The 19832-nt window shown below is 37.8% G+C and overlaps 1 protein-coding gene across 5 annotated transcripts in view; it reads right to left on the bottom strand.

The window, feature by feature from the left end:
* Window positions 1-179: 179 nt before the first annotated feature.
* ocrl (OCRL inositol polyphosphate-5-phosphatase) overlaps window positions 180-19832 on the bottom strand; it is a 21857-nt gene continuing 2204 nt past the window's right edge. Inside the window, exons 2-24 of one of the 5 annotated variants that reach the window (XM_047802302.1) lie at window positions 19632-19711; window positions 17492-17583; window positions 17190-17225; window positions 16796-16909; window positions 14383-14556; window positions 14039-14288; window positions 13794-13955; window positions 13593-13694; window positions 13301-13415; window positions 13076-13192; window positions 12796-12977; window positions 12539-12650; window positions 12166-12275; window positions 11897-12032; window positions 11697-11807; window positions 9813-9978; window positions 9425-9660; window positions 7709-7732; window positions 6304-6420; window positions 5223-5307; window positions 3875-4002; window positions 2964-3075; window positions 180-2842 (exon numbers count right to left, since the gene is read on the bottom strand). In XM_047802302.1, the coding sequence (XP_047658258.1) occupies window positions 2718-2842; window positions 2964-3075; window positions 3875-4002; window positions 5223-5307; window positions 6304-6420; window positions 7709-7732; window positions 9425-9660; window positions 9813-9978; window positions 11697-11807; window positions 11897-12032; window positions 12166-12275; window positions 12539-12650; window positions 12796-12977; window positions 13076-13192; window positions 13301-13415; window positions 13593-13694; window positions 13794-13955; window positions 14039-14288; window positions 14383-14556; window positions 16796-16909; window positions 17190-17225; window positions 17492-17583; window positions 19632-19711 (2886 nt within the window). In that variant the 3' untranslated portion in view covers window positions 180-2717. The other 4 variants (XM_047802301.1, XM_047802304.1, XM_047802303.1 and 1 more) reach the window with 4 other exon arrangements.

The raw sequence follows: 19832 nt of genomic DNA, 5'->3' as shown, positions 1-19832 counted from the left end.
AAAAAGGTATGTTCATATAGGTTAAACACTAAACTAAAACCACATTGAAACACCAAAACCCAAATTTATAACCCAAGGCTACATTTTGCAATCAATTTAAAATGACACTAATCCTGGTGCCTCTTAGGAAAGAAATTACATCATGAGTATGAACTCAAATGACTTATACAATCACAATGTTAGGTTTGAATATTTTATTTCCATTAAATAAGTTAAAAAATACAAAAAACAAACAAACAAACAAAAAACAGAAGTGCAAGTTGCATTTGTACCATAATTAGAAGACGAATCAGTGCAGAACCCAACCCATGAAAACAGAAAAAGAATGCATGACAGGAGACAATACAAATCAGCAACCTTCCAATTCTATTTTCCCATGGAGCTTGATGAGTAGGAACATAGTCATCATATCAGAAAGCAGACTTCCATATAAAGAACATTTAAATTCAAATCTCAGGTCTCTGAGCACTAAAGCGTCTCCCAACCAGAGTCGACAAGCTCTGGCAAAGCTGAGCAAGTGCTTCACACTTTGAGGAAAGCAGAAGCTGACTGCTGTACCCTTTTCAGGAATCTATCCATGATCTCTATTTTAGAGGAAGTTTCAAAATAAGAGGCCTAGTGACTAAATTTATCCAGAGACACAGGTTTAGAAAAAAATGCTAGACATGGATAATTGGTCAGACAGTAAAGATCAGCATGTCTGTGTCTGTGGCAATTTACAGAAGCTGAATGTGAAAGCAGAGAGTCTGGTGGCATTGGATCAAGATTTTTACAGTGTTATGGTAAAAGGTTTTGGAGACAGCAATAGCTTATACTTCTCTTTTAGTTTTTCAATTTAAGCTGTGGAAACAAGATCGGTGAAAACATGTCCATTGATAATATCAATGACCTTTCATTCCTTGCTCTAACATAGCTGGCATACCACAAATGTCTTGCATTGCTAACTTCAGGGACAACAGGTTTTACTGTTCAAGTTGGTTTCTTACCAACGTAACGTGGCAGATTATCTCAGATTATGTTGTTGCTATGCTACATAAATCCTGACCTGTAATCAGTAAATGTCACAGCACAGTACAAATCAAATAACTAATCAAACTACATCAAGTCAGGTCAAAGTGATCTCATTTCCTCTTCAGCCTAAAAATATAATTAGGAACTGATTCAGTGACCCTTGGGTTAACTCATTAGCAGTATGCAGGATTAGGATCTAGAATTCTAAGTAATATTTCATGACAAACCTAAACACAGGCTTTAATATGGACCGGAATACAGAAATGACTAAAGATAGAATTTGCATACATGGATTAGAGAGCTATATACAGTATATGTAAATGTTCAAGCAACACCCCAAGAGACTATTTAGGGTGTAGACATTTCTATTGAAGGAACAATAGACAAAAGAAAATTCCTCTAATGATTATATTATACAGTTTTGCAGGGTTTAGGTTATTGCACAGATAGGATCAATATTAAAATAAAAGGAGACATTTTGCACCAGTGTTAAAAGTGAAGAAGACACAGAAAACACCCATTATGTAACAAGAGTAAACATTTACATCGGGTAAGACATCAAGAAGACATGACTTTGACAACCAGAAAGCTCATAGCTGGACTTTGAATAAACCATCAGAAATATGCGGAAAATGAACAAGAGAGTCCACAGCTCTAATACACCACAGCTCTCTGGAGTGTAAAGTGTCCGGCTGAACCACAGTGTGAGGGATCCAGGTTCATGGTCACAATGTTTAATAGCACTTTAGCAGCACTGGCCAGAAAAAGCTGAATTCAGCTATGAAGGAGCTAGAGCATTCAGTTATACAGATATACATGATGAACAAGGACTGATGGGTCTAAAAGCAAATTTCAATGTACAGAATATGATTGAGGTGGGATATCTTACTAAGCTTTGAGAAATCCCCAAGGTCAAGTGGTGGAAAAAATTACCAATATAGTAAAAGAACCTAATATATAAATAAATGTTTACACTACAACGGATAAACACCACTGTGACTCGCTGTGATTCACTGCCACAAAAATCCTTCCTTCAAAATTCAAACAATTGTCTAAGACACCGGAAGAATAATAGAACCCCACCCAATAATACCAAACTGAGAGAAACAGTCTCTCTGTAGTTACATGGTAAACTCACACAGTCCACTTCTAACTATATTGGGGCAATTAAAGAAAGGTGCCACAACACTCATGATTTCTGTCAAATCAGTCAAAATTGTACTTACTGGTTGTATTTAGTGTACAAGTCAATTCATATTGACTCACTTCAGATACAGGTAACACATACATACACACACAAATAACAGTTTTTGGTTTTGGCATTAAAATTTCTGAAAAGTTAAACGTCTATTTTAAAAAAAAAAAAAAAGGTACAGACTGAAAACCTCATATAAATTCCTCAAAGCCAAATAATATGTAGCTATAACTCAGAGTGAGACCAGTTCGACCTGAAACTGCTTTATTTAAGCAATGGACAAGGCTCTAATAAACCAAAATAATATTAGAGCCAATCGCAGCATTTGTACAAATGAGATGCTGCCATTTTCCCCCAAACGGGTATGGGTGTACAGGAAGGGCTCAAAGTCTACTCACTCACTCACTCACTCACTCACTCACTCACTCAATCACTCTCACGCTTTCTCCCTCATATATAACCAGAGACCTCCTTCATAAAAGGTTATGGCCTGTGATCTCACAGGAGCTCCTCAGTCATCATCAGTGCCCATTAGGAAGCCTAAGATGAAATCGTTGGCCCTCTGCCGATCGTTTGAGGTCTGCCTGCTTGTGAGGTTTGGTGGAGGTCTGATGAGAAGGCTTGCAAAGAGAGTAGCTAAAAGAAGAGAACAGAAATTACATTTATAACATTTGGCTGTAAATGAACAGTAAATGAAGCCGAAAAATATCTCTGAATAGTTAGAGCGGGTATATAGAAGAGTGAATTGCTGACATACCTATAAGGTTGGCAGTGAGGTTGTTGTCGATTGCATGCTTCAGCAGCTCCCTCAGGAAAGCCATCAGGTAGCGGAACACGTTGCGGTGTGCCCTGGGGAGCTGTGATATTAACTGTGAAACAAAACAAACAGCGATAATCCAATTAGTTTGATGACATTTTAAATGGTAATTTTATGGTATTCGATTTTCGATGCTTAGAGAATCAAATGAATGCTGTATTGTGTTTGATATACAGTACATCTGAAATGACCTTCTTCAAACTCTATGAATATTCCTAATCTGAGGCCCTAACTTTAGAGACAAAAGTAAATTACATGTGGTTGCTAAGCTATTATAAGCATGTGTACATGCATAGTAAATGATTTATGTACTATTGTAATTCACAAATTTTTTAAGCGTCCTTTTTCTGCCTGTAACAAAACTGTCAGCCTAAAGGTAAAGGTGCTGTAATGGTTATCTAGCCAAGTTTGCTTTTCTCATACAGTGTTGTTAAGGGGCATAACTAGCACAGCTTAGCTGAACATCAGCTGTCAAATTCTCAATGAACACACAGTTGATTACAGTGTACAAACTGCAGAATGGAATCTTTAAAAGCAATTTCGTTTTCATTTTCTGCCACTTTAAAATGCCTTTTTCTGCTTGAGAAACACATTTCCACAGAAATTCATATTGCTTCACATTACACAGAAACTGTCCATATGAATGTGTCTCCCAGGCTGCCACACACAGTGCAATATCATTAATGACTGATAATTTGCTGGGAAATCAGCTGTGTAATGACTGAACAATGTTCTGTCATCGGTGGTTTAACTTAAATAAATCATTAATATTTTAATAGTCGTGAACTACAGAGAATTAAATTAATTTACAAATATCCTTCTAGAGGAAATTTACAAATATCCTTCTATACCTGTTTACAGAGTCGAGTGTCATGTGATGATTCAAGACATCGTTGATAGAGTTCATAACACACCACAGGCTCAGGCAAAGCCTCCAAGAAGATCAGCAGTGCTTCAGCTACTGAGTGGTTACTGCCAGCTGATACACAAGGTTAGGGTGCAAACACAAATACAAAACGCACGCACTCACGCACGCCACACACACACACACACACACACACACACACACACACACACACACACACACACACACACACACACACACACACACACACACACACACACACACACACACACACACACTAGCCTAGCAATTTGAGAGCCATGGAGACATTTAACAAAACTGGAGAATGCAGGACTGAGAGGACCTCTGTGTCAGTGTGCAGTGACAGACTGCAAGAGAAAGTAAAGCAGTAAAGTTTTCTTAAAAAAAAAAAATACCATAAAGAAAAACACCACAAAAGTAGCCAGGTTAGGGGGTATAATTAAATCATGTCAGAGGAAAGCAGGTTTAACACCTGACTGCCATGTTTCTAATACTCTCTAACAGCTACATGCTTTGTACTGGCTGTAGCTGCTGCAGAGAAAGATTAATAAGCTCACACTTAGTGGTAGTGATGTGAAAGGAAGATATGGACATAACTTCCTTGTTCTATTTTTATCCCGGAACAATAAATAAACCTGAAATATGGAACAAATAAAACACTGAGGCGTGATGTAAAAAATAATCATACAAATAATTGGTTTGATACAAATCGTCACAAAGCGGTTTCACTATCACCACTCCAGTGTTTATTCTCTTAAGTATGCTTAAGCTTTATTCCTCTTACATCACAGAAATTTGCAAAATATTAGATTTTTATTTATTAAATAAGACACCATATGTTTTATCGGAAACAAGGTAAAAAGACCAACCAGCTAAAAAGAGCCTTTCATTCACCACCTTGTCTCTTGAGTTACTGACAATTATCACAAAGCCCTAGAGGTTCGTACCAATATGATAAATAATCATCTCACAAAAAAAAACCTTCAGATCAACAAGAACATATTTGAGCATCTGCCATGTAAGTAAAAAATATAAATTAAAAAAAAAATTAAAAACGTGTGGTAGTATGTGTGTGTGTAATTATATATATATATATATATATATATATATATATATATATATATATATATATATATATATATATATACACACATATACATATACACACACATACATACATACATACACACACACCACTATATAAGTATTTAGCTTAAGTAAGTATTAAATAAGTATTATACGTGTACAGGAGAAAAATGGTGCTTGTACCATTGTGCTCAAGCAAAATATGCAGTGCTAAAGAAAAAGGATACGGATGGAGTCTGGAATACTGGTGTCTAAACAGTCAATAATACTCTGCAATTCATCCTGCAGGCCAGGGGTCTGGAAAAGGTCCTCCTAGAAAAATAATTATAATTTTACTTAAAGCATGATCTGATCAAGTAGTAAAAAGATCTGGGGATTAGCAGCTGTATATAAGTATGTACATATATAGAAGAGTAAGTAAAACTCAAGTGAGTTTATTGATATTAAACATTAGGACTTGTTTAACATCACTAAAGGTTGGGGAATCTTTAATCTGGTCCTGTTTTTGAAGCCTTTACTGTAGAGCAGTGACCATAAGTCCTGTTCTCTGTTCCTATAGAAGTAAACAGGTCTCAATGTTCAATACAAAATAAGTTTCTTCCTACTCACGTGTACACGTTGATGAATGACTATTATTAATAAATTCCCAAGTGCATGCATGATACATCTGATTTGCATACGGTAATGTACTCACATGTCTAGAAAACGCAAAGCTCACACAGATGACATTAGAAGCAAAAGGCCAAACTTGACCTTGTTAAATTGACCTCTATTTGACAGTGTGAGGATATGTTTTTGATGGATTAGACTAGATAGACTCTGGATAAGCAGCCATAAGATCTAACTACTGTAAACATAATAAAAATAAGCAATTTAAACTTGACAGTATATTCCTTGTATACAAGTGCAAGTTATACAGGCACATTATATGGTATGACCTTCATCAAGTCAGAGTTAATATCAAATACTTTTCTTATGCAAAACTTTACACCGACTCAGGAGCAGGAGAAGGATAAATCTTTTTTCCCCTCAATTATACCAGATTTCTTTGTTAAAGCTCATACACACAAATAAATCTGTTTGTATCCATCTTGATTAATGAGGCTCATTGTATGACTGGATTAGGGTTAATGCTTAGAAACACTGAGTACAAAGCAGCTTCTGTCTAGGAAGTTCTATCATCAACATCATCATCAGAAAAGAGCATGACGAATGCCATTTTCAAATATTGGTTTTCTTATTTTTTTTGCCTATATCAATATGGCAGCTTTAGAGTTGACTCAGATGAATGTGGAAGCTGTGGTTTACCTGGTGACAGGCCCTGGTGAAAAGATGGTTGACAAGCAGCCAGATCTCCTTGGGGATCTTTAATGGTTTGTCCTCAGTGGTGCCACTATCCAGCAGGAAATTCATCTTGGATTTCTCCTGAGGAGATTCATGTTAACATGTTTTTTCCTGAATTTACACTGTGCTGATAATAAGGTGCAGAATTATGACAAAAGAATCACTAATTCCTGCAGGAATATTTCATACATTAGAGGTTAGAGGGAGCTTAAGCGAGTCACATATTATTTACAGGAGATTGTTAGAGTAAAGGAGGTCTCTTTTATACCAGACATATCACATTCCTGTGGACACTGTAAATGTATCCCTTAGAACTTAAAAATACACCCTGCCGTGCCCTACATTCTCTCTCTCACTTGCGCACACAGACAAACACACACGGTGCCATTACTCTTGCTCCCCTTCATGCATCTCAGAGGAAGCACGTGTTCCCCCCCGTCCTAACCCTGGCGATAAGGGTGCGAGAGTTAGCTAATGAGTGAGAAATGGCAAGACCAAAACTGGTGGATGGGTAATTGACATGTGAACCATAAAAATAGCATACTGTAAAAACCATAAAAATAGCATATGTTCACTTATTTCACTTCTATTTGTGCAAGGTTTATTTTTAACTACTCCTTAGTTAGAAAGTATAAATCAGGGTACCACACATTTTGACATGTGATTAAAGGACAGGAGCAGACAAATCATTAGGAATATCAAAACTGAGCAAAATGAAGGCAAACAATTCTAATCTTATGTCGGGTGAAAATGAACATGTGGCTAGACTTAAATAATGTGCTGTGCAAGAGCAACACAGCTCAGACTAAAAATGTTAGCTAATGACAAATAAATCAGGACAGAACCGGGACAATGGCTACACAGAGTCATCCACTTCTCTGGACTGACTATAACAGAAAAGATCAAGTAAAACATAGTTCATTAAGTTTCTGGGCAAACCAAACATGAGAAAGGGCAAAGAAAAAGCTCTTCCGTCGATGACCATTGAAGCCCCCTGGTGTTAGTCTTTAAACACCACATGAAGTATTGTAATGTCAGTGCCTGTGAGTTTCGGAGATAAAGCAGTAGCGTTGTTTATATACTGGACATGCACAACCAAGCACTGAAATTCCAAACAGGCTTAATTACTGACTGAACACCACACTGAGACTACTGCGAAGAAAAATGTATTAAAGGAGACAGCGCAAAGCAAACAAACCTTTGCAAAGTGCTTCCACGCATGCAAGAATATTAACTGATACATACACAGAAATAAAACAATCACACCACACATACAGTAAAACAAACTGTCTAATTCTGTAATGCCATTTAGCAAGACAGACAAGACACTGCGATAGCCCTTACAGTACCACAATCTATAGAGCTTTACCTTCTCTGTGTAGCTATCTTCTCCCTTAGTGTGAAGCAGTCCCGAGAATTATTGGATGGAAAGGAATGGACAATGCATATGGGGGAGATTGAGGAGGACAGGGAAAGAAAAAACAGTGAAAAGAAAGCATTGCATAAGAGAGGGTAAGCATTTTCACTCACCACTGGTAAGCAGTTTAGAAAATAGAAAAGCAGAAATTAAAGAAGAGATAATTCATGGTCATTCATCTTTGCATGTAAGAGATGTGGCAAAAATGCAGATGATAAATGCTGGCAAAGAAAAAGAACAAAAGCATTCAGAGTTACTAGATCATGCTGTAATCTTTTGGAGTAGTGAGCTATACTGGAGACTTACAGGCATATGAAAACAACATAAAGAAAGACTAAAGTCTACATCTCTATACAGATATGTCAATTCAGTGACCCTCACTAGTGCAAGCTATGACCTCTCACTACAACTGTAGTGCATTATAAGACACTGTACAGCACTTATGTCCATGTGAAAAGGGGATTTCATGTTTTATATTTCACCTAAGAGGAATGTAATCCCACTAAGCTGGATTTTATCATCTTTATAGATGGGAATTTATAATATTGAAAGAGGTTTAAACGAGACGTCCAGCCTCATACACACTCATTACATTTTATTAGTCTTAACTGGTTATTAGGCTGGAAGTCATAATTATGGACAACATAATACTGATTCAGACCTAAAGTTCACTTTGATTCAAGCTGTACAACATCAATAATTTGCCTAATTACAGCTACCTGTGTGATTTTCTCTACCCAGCTTTGTTTAACACAGAGTGTTAATCACTTTTTAATGTGTGAAATGAATATGATTCAATATTGAAAAGTCAACTCAATTCTGAAATTTGAAACTGTATCCAACGGGCCGTCTCCAAGGATCTCGTGCTTTTATTCTGATCCACAATTGGTGTGTATTCTATCAGAAAAAGAAGGGGCTTGTCCTCTACGCATACCCACACTCAAACATCATAACGTTGTTCAGCCTTGATGGAAAATAATAATGTAAATATCTGTATAGGAACTGAGCTTGTGTTTTTGTCTCATGCATCGCTTCCTATTGCCTTCGCTCATAAGGCATGCTGCCTCAGTAAATCCCTTGCATGTTCTCTGCAACCAATATTTTAAGACGAACATTTGCACTGGCAATAAAACCATGAAAAAAGTTCCAGCCCAAACTGGCAACGCTATAAACTGATCAGTAGGTGATGAAACACAAGATTACTACTATATATAGCCAGAGCAACAAAAAAAAAAAGAAGTTGGAGCAGCCTTACTCTGTCAACTTCAAAATCACTGTATAGTACCATTTTGGGTCTTGTGCTCCACATGTATATATTGCTGACAGAAAAAGAAGACAACAGCATTACACATACACTACATGTGTTTCCTGTGTACTTGCAACACAGCAAATATAAGTTAAAGAAATTGACCTTCAGGGAGAAAAAAGCAATCACAAATACAATTGCTTTCATTATTTCTGATCTCTATCTATTTTAGTCAGGATTTTGGCATTTAATTAAAAAAAGGTTTAATTTTCTGGCATTTAATTCCTGAACAAAAGTAGGAGATGCAAAAATGGCACAGTAAGATTATTTCTCTTTGCATCATTCATACAGTACAGCTACACCATTTACCCTCTGAATAAATTACTACATCTAGATGCATGTGGCTGTGGTTTATCCCTCACCAAGTCGATGAGTTTGGTAACAGGAATTTCGCGGATGGGTTTCTTCATACGGCACAATGACTCCAAAGAAGTTCCAAAACAGCTATGCAGGTAGTTCCCTGACACAGTGATGAAATAGTCTTTCCCCCGGTCCAAGTGTAACACCAAGATGTCTTCAATTTTATCCTCTCCTGAGTTGAGCATTGTTACTGAGTCTTTACTCACATATACTTCCAAGGATATCTCCATGGTCTCATCTGCAAATAAATAATTAGTCATTAACACTTTTAGTACAGGGTCATATCACAAGCTTATGTGGACTGTTGACCTCGTGCGTGCTATCAATTGTCATTTATTTACACTCTGGTTAAATACTTCAGTAAATCCAAGTTAAATAACTGGCACTCACTAGGGTCAAGAACGCCATCGTTGGGATCTGCTCGTAACCAGGGTTTGCAATACTGAGAGTCTGTGAGTTTGGGGATGAAGGCAAATGTGCAGGGCACTTGACCGTCATTGGTAATAAGAAAACTCTGCTTCTGTAGCTGGCGAAACCTCACATTCTCAAAGTGGAACTGTCCAGAATGAGAAAACACAATACAGGCCAAGATTAAACACTCTCTTATTCTCTCTCTCTCTCTCTCTCACTCACACACACACACACACACACACACACACACACACACACACACACACACTCTCTCTCTCTCTCTCTCACACACACCCCTTATGACAAATAAGAGCCTTTCTAAATAACACTGACACCTCTGACAATTAAATATCAACCAATATAAACATTTCAGACAACAGCACAGATCTTAAAATGCTGATCATTGATGTAATTTTATATTTTTAAAAATTTGGCAGACCTTAAATTACAAGGCAATGCAATATGAAATACACAAACAGAAAAAACACTTAAAGACAATTATGTGTTGTCTCTTGATGAAATCTTTATAAAGCCATGTGTGGGTAAACCATCTCTAAATCCTAAAGCAAGAAAAAAAATCTCAGCCTGTGTTTTCTCTCATGTCTTTGTTTTTATTCTGCATGTCTTTAAATGGTAGGTGTTTATGCAATTTACTTGTGGAATTAAGAGCTCAGTGAAATGTTATGACCACAGCAGCTTTAATGAATGGTCCGGTATTACTCGAGGTGTAGAAAGCTCCAAACACCATCTTGTCAAGGCAATCAACTTAGTTTGATCATCTACAGTAATAAAGTATGTTTATGGTAATCAGAAAAATACAGACAATTAATGATGCCGTTACTTATTTATAGTGAGAAATGCTCCAATAAAGGAATAATGGCAGTGTGAAAAGTGGATCAATGATTCATGGACAATAAACAAGCTGAGACAAGACAACTCCATTTCTGTAAATATTAAGCTATGTCATTTGGGCTCTGCTTAATGTGTACTTATAGTTTTCGAGCAACACGCTTAGGAAAACAAAAACCTACATAAAACTATGCAAACAAAACAGGAAAAAAGCCTGGAAACTGCATCCACACTTCAGATGTCTTTGCAAGAGGAAATTAAGAGAAATATATGACATTTGTGTGGATTTTCAAATACTGCCACAACAACCACAGAAACAAGAAACACAGTGCACTTTCTCTTGCAAAAAATCCAAGCCCACTTAAATTGCCACAAAACCATGTGGCAAAATGTGTTATAGTATGTCTTTTATAATTGTAAAAGACGAGATTACTTCAGAAGCAAAACAGCTCATCACCCAAAGAAACATCATACCCACAATGAAGCATGCTGATGGCAGAATCATGCTAAGAAGCTGCAGATCATCATCTTTGACTGGGGCTCTAGTCAAGAAAGAGAGATTTATGGAAAGCTATAGCAACCAAAGTATGGTGGCACAAAACCAAAGACAAGATGAAGATGAAGAAAAGCACAAACCCAATTCAACAAAGGAATAGCTTCAGAAGATGAAGAGTTTTGGAATGGCCCTGTGGTCTGAGCACAGATCTAAATCCCATCAAAATCCTGTGGAATGACTTGAAAAGGGCTGTGCACAGGAGATCTCTCACAGTTACAGTTATGCGGATCATTTTTGCAGGAATGAGTGACATAATATACCCAGACATTTTATATCAAATTTTTATCTAATCGACTTGAAGACCAACTACTTAAAGAGGCAGTAATCAGTTACGGCACTTGGTCAGTTAGAATGTACACACCTGCATGTCAGGTGCTTGGCATGCGTAGCAGGATAGGTCAAAAGTCTCTGAGTATACACCAAGATGCACAATCCTGTTGTTTGCTCTCGTTACTCACCTCTCTTTGGGTCAGTGACAAAGAGGGTAGAAAGTCATTCTCCATCCTATCCATGTCACGAACTAGTTCCTCAAATACCCTCTTATAACGCTGCTCATTTACCATCTTTACCTGTTAACAACAAAGACAAAATACAAAATTAGTAAAATAAAAAAGGCAAAAAAAATAAATAAAAATTTTGGTAAAACAGTGAAGCTCACCCCAATGCTAAAAAGAGAGCTAACAGGTTTGTGGTCACTGGTCTGTAGCTCCATATGACTGCGGTAGCTCAACTGCTTGACATTATTACCTCTCCATAAAATACGATCGCACCAGGCAGGAATCCGACATTTGCCACTAAATCAAAAGAAAGAAGCACAACAAATGAACAAACAAATCTGTCCTGTTTAAAGTAGCTCACAAACGTGCTCTTTTTTGTTTTGCATAAATATATATAAAACCTGTGATGACCCTGGATCTACTTTAATACCTTGAGTCCCATCTGTCTGATTTTGCATCATATTTGTACGTGGGGATAAAACTGATTTCTCCTTCCATGAAGTCAGTGAAGGCGCGTTTAGTCTTTCTCTGGATGTTCAGCTGCCAAAAGAAAGCAACAAACAATGGTCTTCATAAGGGCAGAGGAACTCTCTTCATTCAGACAAATCTAACAAAACATGCAAAATATATGACAACAAGGAAACAGGAACAACAACAAGGAATTCCAGTGGCTGACTGTGAATTAGTTTCCCAAAACAGTTTTGAGAACTGAGAAGCCATATTATTACTATATCCTCAATGACTTCCTCTTTTTAGCCTCACTACTTGATTAAGCACATAAAACGTCCTCTCGCAGCAAGTACCTGATCATACTCCTGAAGCTTCTGCAACTCATTATCAGCAATGAGCCTCTTCACTTGAGCTGCATCATTTAAAAACAGTCTGTAGTTCAGATCTCCCAACCAAAATACCACACTGAGACAAACAAATTAGCACAATCTGTTAGAAATAATACATCTTTATTTTGAAAACTGGGTTATACATTTGACCTCAGGATTAAATGGAACGTAATTGATGTGTGACAAACTCTGTGCGTGAGGAAGACTAATTAAAAACTTACTCGTGTTTGACTATACTGAGAGGTGGATGCTCCATGAGGTGAAAGCTCATGCGGGCACAGATCTCCTTATAGTCCTGGTTGCGTCTCTCAAAGTCTTCAACATGGGCTGCCAGGTGGGAGTTTACAATGCAAAAGCTGGTGTTGTAAAACACAAACCGAATTGCCACACCTCCTTTATTTCCCTGTAGGTGTCCACAAATCACTCAGTAGTCACTCAGCAAATTATGTATGTATACTTGGCACTTTCAACCTTATAATTTGTTCTTATTATCTGACTCACCATTTTGTTCATTAGGCCAGTACCGACTGTCTCAGCAGCAATTTCACTGATGTGGTTTTTGTGCTCTTTTTTGACAAACACCACCAGCATCATACCAACTAACCGAATAAGACGTACCTGAGGATTAAAAATGTAAGTCAAGTTAGTCAACAAGTCTAAACATCTGGTCTTTTAATATAGGCTATAAAAACGTGTTTGGTAGCTGCTATGTGGTCTGTCACTCACCTGTCTGTATCTGGCTCTGGAATTAAGACTCCGCTCCACCGCATCAACCCACATTTGCTGTCTGGATGAATCCATGTACAATAAAGCTTCTGTGCTCAGATCCAACTCCTGAAACCTATTAAGCCACAATGGTTTTCTTTTATCGCATTAAAAACAGAACCAACCAAAACATACATTGTCCTGAAGGAGTCACTCAAAAATGACAGTGAAAGTCACTGCAAATATAACCATGTAAATGTGAAATGTAGGCACATGAAACAAATCAATTTTGTGGAAATTCAATGACACTGACCCCACTGCATATATATCAGGAAGCTCAGGATCACAACACAACCAGGGATCCAACCTGGTATCAGGAGACTGACCATTCACATTCCAAGTGCCTGCAAAAAGCCTAGAAAATAATGTAAGGAAAAAGATCAACCTTGCAAGAAATGGTACAAATTAACTAAATTATTTTCCATGATTTAAAAACAAAAAAAGCAGTATTAACCTAAAGTCCTTGATGTCCACATACTCCTTCTCCTTCTTGCCTAAACGGTATTTGAGAAGTCCCTCTCTCTGGCCTGTCTGGTTACTTAACATAGCCTGCCTCATGGTTTGCGTAGTTGGACTGTTTGACCAAGAGGTGGATCGATCTGTAGTGTGATTGTGCCTGTAGGATTAAATAAGACACTATAACCACCTCATAGACAGAGAGAAACTTCCTTAAAGTAAGAGAAGCTTGCTCATACTTACTCTGGCCTAACTGGTGTGGCCATTTGTAGCTGAGGAGGTCTATCTTTAGGAGGCAGGCCTGCAGCAGGGGCAACAGACGGAGAGTAACTGCCTTTCCGAGGAGGAAGAGGTGGCGTGGGTGGAGGAGGGGCTTCTCTTGGGGCAACTATCCGATTTTGTCTGTTCTTCTTTTCCTCTACTCTTAAGCCGTGGTTAAAATGATCCTCAAAACCAAAGTCTGTCACCAGTTGGCATGGAGAGTCTACAGAATCTGGTGAATGTACAAAAATGAACTAACCTCTTTAAATATGGGAAGGTAAAATATATTGTGTATTCGATTAAAAAAACGAATGTGCTGTATGTACCAGAGGTTAAAGTCTTTCCTTGACTGTTACTGTTGGTATTGCCTTGTATCATGGCCTTGGATGAACTGCTGACTGCTTTGGAGATGCTTCTCTGAGGGGGGATTGGGACAGAGATTTTAGCTGGGACAGAAACATCAGGCTCCATCTTCTTCGGCAGTGAACTTTTTCCATCAACTGGAGAAAAATCCCAAACAAACAAACAAGCAAACAAACAGCACAATGACCAGACTTATCTGCACAGTTTTCAGTAACAGGGCAAAAACATTAACCTGAATAAAAGAATTATGAAGGCAAACAGTTATGAAGTAAAACCAAGTATTAGCATGTAATGCATCTTAAATATGCTGGACAGCCTGTAAAATACAAATTCCATTAAAAAAACAGCAGCAATCGAATGCTCCACTTAATATCTTAAAGATCACCTTCAATTTACAGTCACTAAAAGGGCTGAAGCACATTAGTCTGAGTTTTAGCACATATGGCTCTTACTGGTGATGTCTTGTGGTGTTGTTCCTAGTGATGTCATTAATATCCTGTCACTAATAAATTAAATTAACCATTGCATGACCAAAAGTCAACAGGAAACTAAGATCTGCCTACAGACTTATTTAAGGGCCTTTTTACACCTGGTCACTTCATGTGTTTTCTCTGATCTGATGGCTATCTGATTTGTTAAAACTGTTCCATTTACATTAGGCCACATAAATGTGTCTTGGCGAATCGGATATCAATCTGATCTTTTTACTCCCGCCCAATACGCAAATATATTTTACCTCATTTCCGGGGTAATTGAAATGGAACATGCTTCGGTGTGTGAAGTTGCTACAAAAAACAGCATTTACTGTTCGCTGGCGACAGCAGTGCATTTTAAGACCCAACGAGACACCTGGCTGAAAGATCAGAGCCAGCGCTGGTGGGAAAATATATTTGACCTGGCACGATGCACGACTCGCGAGTCACCTGCGAGTGATGTACTTCCGTTTGGGAGGAGTATAGCGCTGACGTATGTGGCTTAAACAACCACATGCATTTACACCTGTCCAGTTTCATCTGAAATGCGTCCCAGACCACCTCCTGAAGTGGTTTGAGCGATCGGATTGATATCTGTCTCGAAACCGTTTCGGAGGGCATTTACACCTGGTCTTTTTACGATCGGATAGCTATCGGATCACAGAAAACGCATGAAGTGACCAGGTGTAAAAACCCCCTAAGTGAAATGACCAGCAGTAGTAACCAGGTCCAAAACATCCTATTTTATTTCTTTTAACGTTTTAACCAAATGCACAAATAAATAGCCTTGTTGCCTGCAGCAATGGAAAAAAGGAGAAAGGAGAAAAGTTAAATATTCCATCAAATTCTAAAATTAATTCCTGTTTATTCACTTTATTTGTATTTATTTTAACATGTAATAAACAATAAATACAGATTGAAATGATCTGTTTCTTGAATACTGACTGACTCTCACCTCTTCAACAGGCATTTTTTGTTTAACAATAAGACGTGTTATTTTAAATATAAATGGCAAACATGTTTAGTTAATGACAAATTACTAGCCTATATTCACCCATGATCTATTTTAATAACTGCTGCAATCACCATATTGTCTCAGTTGTATTATTTTAACCTTTCATAATCTGCCAGACTATAGAAAGCAAACGTGCTGCCCAGGCTGACATTTGCAATCTACTTGAGATCATTTTCATTGGTGCCTGCTGGTGTGTCAGTGGCGTTACAGGCTATTTATGTAGCTTGACTACAGAATAAAGCGGGGACGTTGTATTTTACATGGTAAATGAATGCAGTTTTGTGAATGTGTATAATTGTATAGGATTAATTTAAGTTGATAAGCAGAATGAAGCTAATTAAAACATATAGACCAAAGCTTGCCACCAGACATTATGGGAGTAGAAGATTGATCAAGCTGTTTACAGACCCTTGGATGTTAGACACTGCCTTGCATTTTCTGGGAAAGGATATTTTACTGACAACACTGTCTTTGCAATAGAGTATTTAACTTTATGAAATAAGCAACATGCAGATGATTCATCATACTGTATACGCTTTATTACATACACATACATAATAACTCCGCTCTTAAGGCTTTTAATTTCTTTAAACACTGGCTGTCCTTCAAGCAAAATATCTAAAGTATGCAAACTTAGTCTATAACCACTTGGTCTAATTTTAACACCAAATGTAGCTGCAGAGGGCAAAGCAATTTGTTCTATGGAAAAAAATTCAAGTCACAACAAAAAGCCATATTAACGTAGCCTTAAGCTAAACTAAAACTATCTGGTACTTCTAAGACTTCAAATTGGAGCCATTATAAAGGATTATTGCATTTGTTCAGGTTAATAAGCAACCATGGAAATTTTTTTAAAAAGCATGAGTTAATAAATAATCAAATCCTCACCTTGGTGCTTAGCCTTCATCACTTGCTGGAAAAAAGTGTGACTGCGTTCATCATCCTGTAACTCCAGCAGGAGCTCTGGAGCATGCTCGCCTTGAATACGGATCCTGAGCGTCGCTGCCAAAATAAAGAGAGAAGTGCTGTTAAACAATGCATAACGAAAGGGAAAAAACCTGTTCTGAGAACGTATAATACAATAAGCTGTAGTCAATTACTGACAGTAAAGAGTAAACTGACATAGCATGCAAAAAAATAAAAGAACTAATTAAACTGACTCACATAGGATATAGAATCTTTCCTAGTCTCTCATTCCCCTTTATAAAATACTAACTTATCTGTCAAGCATAATATTAATAAAAAATAGTTTCTGAACAAAAAAAGAAACCCTTGTTCTTACTGCTTATGGAGAGGTCAATGAGAAGAGCCTCCTCTGCTTCTGGGGGGGAAAAAGAGACAGTTACAGGAAGTTGTGACTCGTATGTGCAAAGGTTGCTAGGGGCTGTACTACAGTAAGAAAACAATTCCTACAGGCTCTCTGTAAATGTTTGCTTTCACATTTACAAGGAAGCTTGAACACAGACCTGTAAGGATTTAAATAGGAAGATCTGTTCTTTAAATATAATAATGCTACAAGAAAAGTAAAACTGGATTAATATTGTTTTTTTTTTAAATAAAAAAATAAAATAATAATATACTTACCACGTACTACATGAAAATGCCTATTGATTGGAATGGACAACTGAGGTACCGGACTGGATATGACTGCATCAGGATTCGCCAGAACACTCAACCTTAGACAGAGAATGGGTAAGAGAGAAGACGTAATTATAGTGCTTTTTCATTGCACAGTGTGGCATGATCTGGCAAATTATCCATGATGCTCCAAAGTTTTCATCACTGTGAGCTGTTACTCTGCTTGCTCAGGTGCAGTCACACACACACACACACACACACACACACACACACACACACACACACACACACACACACACACACACACACACACACACACACACACACACACACACCGATTAATGTCTCTGGCATGTCTCATGTATTGCTCCTCTACTGACACAATGTATTAGTAGGTGAGTATAGCATCTGCCAAAGGATTTAGCTTGCTTCATTTCTATTTCAATAAACATTAAAATATTATCATGATTGTGTTTAGTTGTGCAGGCTGTAGCAAACACGCTGTGTCTTATGCTTACGAGTTCCCTTCCTTCTCCAATGGAGACGTGGTAATAATCTACAGTCTTAACCACACTTTAGGTTTTCTTTATTACAAAATAATCTAATAAAAAAAGTTACATCACAACCTAGTACAAATTGTCTAGTTATGCACTTATTCCCATATACTTTTATTGTCTGCAACTCTAAACCTAAACAATTTGACTACATGCTATTATTAACTGCACCATGTTCCCACATTGCATCTGAGGGCTGAGAGAAAGAAAAAAAAAAGTGTTGTGGCTATAATTTTCTACCACAGACAAGTTTCATCTCCTCCATACAGCTAGTGTGAAGCTCATTACGAACACTAATATTTCCTTAGTTGCCACGCTTTTCCCAACAAGTGTTCCTCAAAACATGCTCCAACTTCCTCTAAACTCAGCATGAAATGTATACAACTGGAAAAGTCACCACCTACGTGTAGGAAAAAAACCCTGACAGACTCCCGTTTTCTAAGAGGCATTTAAGGCTGAAAATACATGCATAAAACTCAAATGGTGAAAATAGTGAACAAATAATAGTAAGAAATCACTAAAAATATCCATGCATGGAGAATTCAGAGCTTGTGTGTGTTCGATAAATTACTAGATGATTATATAAATACTTTTTGTTACATATGTCTGCACCAGTTAGCTCTGTGCTTTAGCTCAGTTTGACCTTAACAGCACTATTGAGTTACTGCAGTTGATTTATGGTCTAATTGCTTTCTCACTGCAGCCAAACAGAGCTAGCGTGTAAACGGAAGTGGATGGAATTCAGGTGGTATCAGGGCAGTTATTTCAGTCCACACTTTAGTGAGACACAATCCACCCCAAAGAGGAACATATTTGACGGGTCTTCGTACTTGCAGTGTAAAAGTGGGGATGTGGTAGCCTAGTGGCTAAGGTGTTGAGCTACTGAAGAGCAGGTTGTATTTGAATCCAAGGTCCACCAAGCTGCCACTGCTGGGCCCCTGAGTACGTCCTTAACCCTCAATTGCTCAGTTGTATAAAATGAGATATAAATGTAGGTCACTCTGGAGAAGGGTGCCAAACCTTGTAAATGTTTTCTGTCAAATGGGTTAAATGTCTATAACGCATTAGTATCACACCTGGGTTTCCCATCTAGTACTTGAAGCTCTTCACAAGCTTTAACTAGCAAATTAAGTGCAGGCTTAAGTGTTGTGTCTGGCTCACTCCACATTTTGGAGTAAGAAACACTGCTGTGAGGTAGAGATGATTACACAGTCTCATTTACTGCTCCTGAATGCAGCACGAGTTTGGTGTGGTGAAATTTTAATGCAGTTAGGACGTCTGTGTGCTCATGTGAGGTTCATTTAAGCTTTGTCACACCACAGAGGAATGCTGTATAATGGGCTGCACACTGCCCACTGCCTGACAGCAACACTACTCACTTTTTTTTTCCGTTGGAAACACAAACACACATTCTCTACAACTCGGAAATCATGGCTGCTGTAACCTTCTGCATAACAATACTACATACAGACATTGCCACACATCTGGAAAACAAGGATATCTGGATAACAGAGAATTATTAGTGTTTTACAGAGAGCAATAACCATAAGATACAAAGCTGGTGACTTTGGACGAAAGAAGCAGATACTCACGTGAACTGTCCTGAACTCTCGAGCAGAGACAAGAGTCGAGGTTCTCGTTGCCCTGCCCTCAGCTCATGTCCCTTTACCGTCTGAACATTGCAGTTAAGGATTTAATAGTGTTAGAGGATAATAGTGAAAGAGGATAAATAGAAAAAATAAAGTAGGGTGATGTTATATAACCCCTGCATTCAAAATACATTGTAAATACAT

Source organism: Tachysurus fulvidraco, chromosome 17 (genome assembly GCF_022655615.1).
Source record: "Tachysurus fulvidraco isolate hzauxx_2018 chromosome 17, HZAU_PFXX_2.0, whole genome shotgun sequence".
Lineage (NCBI taxonomy): Eukaryota > Metazoa > Chordata > Actinopteri > Siluriformes > Bagridae > Tachysurus > Tachysurus fulvidraco.
Note: the sequence above shows the minus strand (reverse complement) of the source record. Positions and strands in the feature narration are given on the sequence as shown.